Here is a 7,639-nt window from a genome sequence, read left to right on the forward strand (position 1 = left end):
GGGGGGGGGGGGGGGATCGTACTTGTATGATAGATCGCGCGGATGGATGCGTCGAACGGGGATGGGGGGAGGATCCAAAGGGGAAGGCCTGGAGCAATTTCTTCTCCCGTGCGAAGAAGATGTGCGGGCGTCGGGGCAGAGGGGAGGCAGGAGGCAGGAGAGGGGAGGGAGGGAGGGAGGGAGGCGGGGTGTCGGGAGTGTCCGATCGTCGGTGGTGGAGGGGGGACCTTTTCTTGTGGGCAAGTGGCTGGGCCAAGTCCGTCAATTAACGCCTCGGAGGTGGCGAGCGGCTGGCCGCAGCTTGGCGCCCCTCGTCCTGTGGAATTGCGGCCCTCCCAGCGTCGCGCGTGTGTGTGTGGGGGGGGGGGGGGCCGGTGCTCGCCACCCATGTCCATCAAGCGGCAGATCCCATGTAAGATTCGCCGAGGACACTTTTTCTTCTTTTCAGGGGGGGGTCCGCGGTCACTCGGTGGTCTTTCCGGTCTCCGAGGCCTGCTGGTGTGCGCCATCCGCGGGCCGGTCTGTGGATGGGCAAGGCGCAGGCAGCGGCGGCGCAACTTGGTCCGGTTTGCTTCGTCCGGGGCATACGATCATCAACAGGGAGCCGGGGGCGAAGACCGCTTGGGAGCTATCCGTTCCCGGGATTCCGGCCGCGACGCCGACCCACGCGCGCCGCTTCGGGGAGGGGGCGGAGGCTGGACAGGTTGGGAATGGGGGGTGCGGCTGATGTTCTCCCGGGGGGGGGGGGGGGGGGGGGCAGCGGGGCCGGGCCAAACACGGAGCGTCGTCCCAACCTGCGGAAGAAAAATACGGGGTGCGAGGACATCTTCGCCAATGCCCACCGCAAATGTCCCGAGAGACAAATTTGATTGAAAATACATCACGAAATGGCACTCTTCCGAGGGCCACATATCAAGCTGGAGGGCCTGGGTCGCGACCCTCGCGGGACTGGGAGCAGCTATTTAAGGACCTGCGGGGCGTGGGCGACCCCCCTCGTCGGCAGCATGCAGCGCACGCGCGCACTCGCCTGTGTGCTTCTCTCCCTCCCCCTTTCCCCCTCCGGTGGCTGGCCCTGTGAATGGTACACACACACACACACACGCACGCACACCTTTCTGTCTCTCCACCGTCGCTCTCCCTACTTCCCTCCCCCCCTCTCTCTCTCTCTCTCTCTCCCTCGCACACACCTGGCCATGAGGACAAAACCTATGCGTTCCTGATTTCGGTGACGACTTTGTGATGCAATTCTGAAGGCCTCCCATTCCTCTCCTCTCTTCTTGTCCCCTTCTCCCCCTTCTCCAGTAACTTACCCTCCTCCTCCTCCTCCTCTCTTCTACTCTTCCTTTCTCAGGCATAGATGCATTCGAACATGCATCTGTCGCTGTCGCCGCCTCGCGCATGAGCGCGTACATGCGATATGGGTCCCTGCGCCAGAGTCGCGGACGCGTGTTCCCTCTGGCCCTCTTTTTATTTTTCAATTGAAACTCCTGCGTGTGGGGGGCGGAGGGTCGGGGTGGGGGCGTTCAATTGGAGAGATCATGCATGGCGCGGCTCGCGCGCGGGTGGTGGTGGTGGGGGCGGGGGGGACCTGCTGGATGAATGTCCTGCGAGGGATCAGCTTTCTTCTCTTTGTCGTTCCGGGCGTCTACAGGAAAGCGCGTGGCGCTTTACCCCTCTCCTCCTCTGCCCTGAGCGCCCGCTGGCGTGCCCGTGTGTGTATGTGGAGGGGGGACACTCCAACGAAGACGCTAAAAATGAACACCGCAAGTGGCCATCAGTGTTGGATACTCTGGGCGATGAAGGCGGTCGTCTGTCCTGCCGAGGGAACATAAAATCACGAGGCATCCCCAGGACAGAGTCCGTGATATGTCACCACGCGCCGCTCGGATGTATCACCCCGCACTCGGTGGCACCCGTCTCCATGTGAAAACGGTGATCGGCCGACGCGGCAGGGAAAGGAGGTCGGCTTGGGAGGGGGCGTTCGTCGCTCCCACAGGCCGCTTCCCCCCCCCCCCCCGCCCCCCTTGGCGGGCTCACTTCAAGGGCTCCAGAAGCAAGAGCGGCGCACGAGCTGACCTGGGTCATTCTCCCAGGGGGCCAGGCTTGGGGACGAGGGAGGCCGGGGGGCAACAGCGCCAGTCTGGTGGAGGCTGACCTTCCTGGCTACCGCACGCGCGAACGCCCTGCGGGCGAGAGTGCCACGCTGAGGGAGTGCCCAGCTGGGCCCATCATCTCTCACCGGGGGGCGCGGCCAGCAGCCGGGGCGGCGGGGGGCGGGCGGGCGGGCGGGCGGACGAGTGAGAGTAATAGGCCCGAGTGGCCGGGCGTGACCTGGGTACAAGAGGGCGTCGTTGTGGCGGGGGGGGGGGGGGGGGGGGCGGGGGGGGGGGAGGAAGGGGGGGGGAAAAAAAGACAGGGGGGGGCCACAGTGCGCGAAGCATGGAGAGGGATCTCCCCAGTCTGTGCCTTCACCATCTTGTCGGATGACAAGGGAAGGGGGGGTGTCCTGGCCCCGGTCCAGGACCATGCGCGATATTCCTCCAACCGGATGGGCCTGAAAAACAGGCGATCAACCATTTTCTGCTTGACCATCGAGGCCGGGAGGGGGGGGGGGGGGATGTTTGGATCTCGAGGAACGTGTTGCCAGTGGTACTCGAGGGTCAGAACCCAGACCGAGGGGGGGCCGCAGGTCGGGGCGAAGCTCAGCGAGGAATCGGACGACCGTGCCTGTCGGGGCTTGGCGCCAAGAGCTTTCAGGTCTACAGTTTGGGAGACAGCGTCCGTCCTGCTAACATGTGCACAGGGGGGCCCTTGGGCCGTGGCCGCGGCTCGCCCCGCCCCCCGAGCAGGCGGCTGTCGTGCGTATTGGGGGTCCGACCAAAAGTCGACCCGCTGCGAAGCGCACTGGGCGAAGGTGCGGAGGATGCCCCTGGCGCTTCGGTGGCCCTTCACGGGGCGGAGCAGCCACCGCCCTGGCCCATCGGAGCGCCGGGAACCAGACGCAGGCCCGCGTCCTCAGACCTTTCGTCCCCCCTCCCCCCCCCTTGTGGTGCGGGGACACAGCTTGGCTCCCTTTCGGTCTGCCCTCCCGCCGCGCCCCCTCGCCCCCCACGGCGTGCGGGCTCCGCGGGCCGGTACACGGGGCGGGGGCATAGCCGGGTCATTTCACAGAGTCCAGAGCCAGCCAAGTCGATTCACGTGCCGGTGCCGCCCGCCCGCTCCCAAGAACAAGCGGCCCATCATCTGCCAACACATCTCAGCTCAGGCCCCGGGGCGTTTCTTGCGGCGAGCCACTGTGCGCTCTGCTTTCCGCGGTATCCGGGCCTGGCCGAGTGGATTGGCACGACTGAGGCGGAGCCAGGTTGAGGGCGGGGGGGGGGGGACCGAATTAATACGCCCCCCTCCATCCCTGACAGAAGGTCGTCGTCTGCGCAAGACAAGCTCGTTGCCTCCGAGCAGGGGTGGCTGGGCAACGGCATGTCGTGCGGAATGTGCGTCCCTTCCTCGGTCCCGAGATTCTTGTGTGTGTGTGTGGGGGGGGGGCACGGCACCTGCGCACACGTTGGGGTGCCCCCTGTCGCCGCCCTTCCGCCACGCGCGCCGGCCCCGAGCAGGGAGAGGGGTCCTGCATGGAAGGCCCGAGAGAGAGGGGCGGGAGGGGCGCACCGATCGGCAGGGCTCCTCCGCCTAATGGCGCATGTCTCGCGCCCGATTGGGTGTGCGAAGGTCGGGGTTCTCGCGGTCCCGGCACCCGCCGAGATACGGGCCAGCAAATGGTCCCACGCAGGCCCCCCCCCCCCCGCTCTGCCCCGCCCCACCTGTAGAGGACCACAGGGACGGGGGGGGGGGACGGGGCTAACGAGAGGCGGGGAACTGGCTATGGAAGTCCCCGGTTGCAGGCTGAAAATAGCCCCAGGGAGAGACATAGGCACGGCAGGGGGGGGGGGGGGGGGCGGGGGCACGCTCACACGAGGGCCCCGCCAGTCGGCACCCCAGAAGCAAGGCTCCCGCGGCGGTCTGGCGCGCTCCAGAGAGTGCCCGACCGGCGCCTTTTTCCCACACATCCCCCCGTTTGTCCGCCCCAGGGAAGCTGGCCCCCTCGGCCCTTCGGTTCCTGGGGCACCGGGGCCCCTCCCGTTCAAGCATGGCAATCTGGCCCCGCCCGGGGGGGGGGGGGGGGGGGGGTGTCGACACTCTTGCCTCAACGGCCGCTCCCCCAGAGCCGAACACCCCATCCCACCCCACCCCGCCACTCTTCACCTCCTCCCACCTCCTCCCACCCCTGTCCCTTTGACGCTCTCTTCTCGGCCCCGCTGCCTGCCGGGTCTGATTGTCCTCCCCCCCCCCTCCCCTCCCTCCCCTAGGGGTGCCGTCAGCCCCCTGAGCGTGCCGCGTCCTCTCGCGCCGCTCCCGCTTTTTCTGGGTGTGCCTCCCCCTGTCTTTCTCTCTCTCTCTCCCTCTCTCTCCCTCTTTGCCCCCTGATCCCCTTCCCGGGAGCCATGCGCGCTGACCTCCTCCCCCTCCCTGCCCCCTTCGGCCCTTCTCCCTGCTCCCCATCTCGGCCCCAGTCCCAGGATGGGTTTCTTCCGCGAGTCGCCTGCCCAGCAAATTGAGTCCTCCTCCAGCTGGTCACTGGATTTGACCGATGCCGACATCTTCGGCGCCAGCCCGGATGCCGGCGGGGAAACCGGCCCCCAAAGTGTCAACCTCTCCGACGAGCCTGCCTCCTCGACGACCGGCCCCGGGCGCCGGTCACGGGCCTCCCCCGGGGGCGAGCTCTTCCTCGGCAGCATGCCGATCGGTGATCTGCGCGACCGGATCCGCAGCACCGGTGTCCTGGAGGCCCTCCGGCAAAAGGGCTACTGGGATTTGACCCTCGAAACCGACCTCAGTGATCCGTTTGTCCACTCGTTCTTCATCTTTGCCAACGCCTCGTCCGGTCGCCGGGGCCCTTGCGACGCTCCGGGCCCGAGCGCCAGCGCCGATGCCAAGCCGCCGGGCACCACGACCGGCGGGGCTCCCGAGCGCCTGCTCCTGGTGCAAGTATGCTTCCGCGACATCAAGGACCCTGGGCAGCTGAAATATGCCCTTCATGTGCAGCCAACTCCCAGCCAGCTTCTGGCGCGGCGCGGACTCAGTCGCAGTCCCAGCGCCGCGAGCGTTGTCGACAACAGCACCGCCGGCGGGCTGGCGGCCGATGGCTCCAGCTCCGAGCCCCTCTCGACCAGCCAAACCCCCTCCCCCGTCGGCTCTCGATCGGCGTCGCGGTCCGACTCTGGGGCCCTGTCTGTCGGGGCCAATGGAAATGGCCCGGCCGCCGCCTCCTCCTCTTCCCTCAGCCCGGGGCAGGAGTACTTCGCGTCCTTCATCCTGCCCTTGGCTTCACAGCGCCTTCGTTTGCTTGGACTGGACTGGATGTTGCTCCAATCGCCCAATGAGAGCTTCTCCCCGACGCGGCCGGCGCTCCCCGGCCAAACACACCCCGGGCTTGGGATCCTCCGCCACATGGGGGATGTCATTGGATGGATTGCCTCCGAGCGTCTCCGGTGCGATGCGCTGGTCAATGCGCCGGCCCACTTCCACAATGCCTATATCTACTCGCGCTTTGGCTATGCCTTCGCCGATCCCGAGGTCCAGGCGGCCTTTAATGCCGTTGCTCGGGATTTGGACCGAGACCAGGAGGCCGCGGCGATTGTGGCTCGGCAAACCGCCGGGCGGGATGGCAACACGGCCACGGCCCCGATGACGGGTACCCCCTCCGGGACTCCATCCGAGTCTCCGAGCCCCCCTGCTCGACAGCACACCTACTCGGCGGTGGCTGCGTCTGGGCGTCGTGGGTCCGGTGTCCTGTCGAGCCGTGTGGGCTTGGCCCTGGTGGCGAATGCCGTCCTGCAGGGCCGTCTACGCCTGCGGTTGCCACAGATGCGCGACATTTGCGGATGTCCCGATGGCTGCCCGGCCGCCATCGGGCCTGAGCAAGATCCCCCCGAAGACCCGGTGGTCATCTGGCGCCCCGAGGAACAGCTCTTCCCCCTGAGCCCGCGTTTCCGGACATACCTCACCAGCCGGCGGTACACCGAGCTCCGGGATGCCTTTGCTCGCCAGGCCCGGGCCTTCCGCTGGCCCGGGGCCCGGTCCCCCCCTCCGGCCCCGGCCAGTCTTTCGCGCACGGTCCTTGGATGGTTCACCGGTGAGCATGCGCTCGAGCCGGCGCCGGGTCTGTTTTACATTGACTGGGATGCCTCGCTGGCCGATACCGCCCAGCTGGAGGCCGCCCTGAGCGTGGTGGATGCCACTCGCCTGTATCAGGCTCGCTTGGAGCAGCTCCTCCTGGACCGGCCATGTCGAGTGGTTGCCCCGGCCGGGGCGGCTGGCACTTCGGCCCCCATCACCGGCGTCGGGATCGACTCGCCGGCCGCCTCGCCGCCCTGTCCCAATATCGACGCCTCGTCGGCCAGCGCCCACCCCAGCCCGAGCCCCAGCGGCAATGTCGCCACCGGCACCGAGGCAGCAAATGCCGCGGCCACGGGGCCCTCTGCCTCGATCGGCGGCGGCGGCGGCGGCGGCGGCGGCGGCGGCGGCGCTCGAACCGAGTGCGGCACCGCCAGCCGAGCCAGCGCCAGCACGAGTGCCTCTCCCTCTTCAGATTCCCCTCTTTCCGTCGTGGCGGCCGCCAATGGTGGTGGTCCGGGGGGGACACAGCACAGCACGTATCCCCGGATGGGGCTTCTCTCGAATTTCCACTACCCGAGCGCCTCGTAGACAAAGTGTCCTTCTCCTCCTTCTCCTCCTCTTTCGTGCATTTGTACGTGTGCACGCGCGTATAGACGTACATCATACCTACCCCCCCCCCCCCGCTCCTCCTCTCTCTTTCGCTCCTTTCAACACATGTGTATGTGCGCTATTATTCGGGAGGGATGGTCTCTCGGGGGCCGGATGCAGGCGGGCGGGGGGAGCCGGTTCCCGGGCGAGATCTCCCGACTCCATGTGACGGACGAGTACACCCACACGTGCTCACACGCGGAGCCAAACAAGGCCCTCTCGATCCGACGAGTCGTGCTCCTTGGATGGCGTGTGATCACATGAACACACCATGGTCCATGCAGTTAGGGTCGCAGAGGCCCGCCTGGTACCCCAGGGCGACATCGTGACCCGAGAACATGCGCGTGAGTATAGAATGCTATGGAGGCTTTCGCCTGTTCCAAGGGCAGGGCCCAGATCCGTCCGGCGAGGCGCCGGGGGCACTTTCGGAGGAATCTCCACACAATACAATCTCTTCTTGTTCCCGCGATCCCGTTTGTCCATCGGGCTCTTCCATATATGACTCATGTAACAGCCTGGAGGGGGGGGGGTGGCGGCTATGCGGAGAGCGCGGCATCGGCTGGGTCCACACGGGGCCGGGCCCGAGGGATGCCCCGACCACGCCCTGGGGCCGGGTCCTTAACCGACCGATGACACCCGGAGACGACGTCCCAGCGAAGAGGGCAACCACCGGCGGCCTGCTCCTGTGCGGCCGGAAGGCCGAGGCGGGGCGCAGGGGCACAGAACACTGGCAGCAAACGCGCCCCCCCCCCCCCCCCCCGCCTCTTCTGGGGCCTTGTGCATTGATGGTGGTCGGCCAGCCTGCCGGGGAATGTCC

At 67.3% G+C, this 7,639-nt stretch overlaps 2 protein-coding genes across 2 annotated transcripts in view; one reads left to right on the forward strand and one right to left on the reverse strand.

The window, feature by feature from the left end:
- The window catches only part of H696_03438 (hypothetical protein), a 1,690-nt gene extending 1,447 nt beyond the window's left edge, over positions 1-243 (reverse strand). Inside the window, exon 1 of the mRNA XM_009497304.1 lies at positions 23-243. Within this exon, the coding sequence (XP_009495579.1) occupies position 23 (1 nt within the window). The 5' untranslated portion in view covers positions 24-243. The remainder of the gene's footprint in view (positions 1-22) is intronic.
- A 4,094-nt stretch (positions 244-4,337) lies between these two features.
- Positions 4,338-6,843, forward strand: H696_03439 (hypothetical protein). The gene is made up of 2 exons (XM_009497305.1): positions 4,338-4,423; positions 4,569-6,843. Exon 2 carries the CDS (start codon positions 4,576-4,578, stop codon positions 6,760-6,762), a length of 2,187 nt encoding a protein of 728 aa, XP_009495580.1. The 5' UTR covers positions 4,338-4,423; positions 4,569-4,575; the 3' UTR covers positions 6,763-6,843.
- The last annotated feature ends 796 nt before the right edge of the window (positions 6,844-7,639 follow it).

The sequence above is a fragment of the Fonticula alba genome (genome assembly GCF_000388065.1).
Source record: "Fonticula alba strain ATCC 38817 unplaced genomic scaffold supercont2.5, whole genome shotgun sequence".
Classification (NCBI taxonomy): domain Eukaryota; order Rotosphaerida; family Fonticulaceae; genus Fonticula; species Fonticula alba.

Bases quoted from the DNA above. Each gene is read 5' to 3' on its own strand.
- H696_03439 (XM_009497305.1), top strand. From the start codon at position 4,576: ATGGGTTTCTTCCGCGAGTCGCCTGCCCAGCAAATTGAGTCCTCCTCC.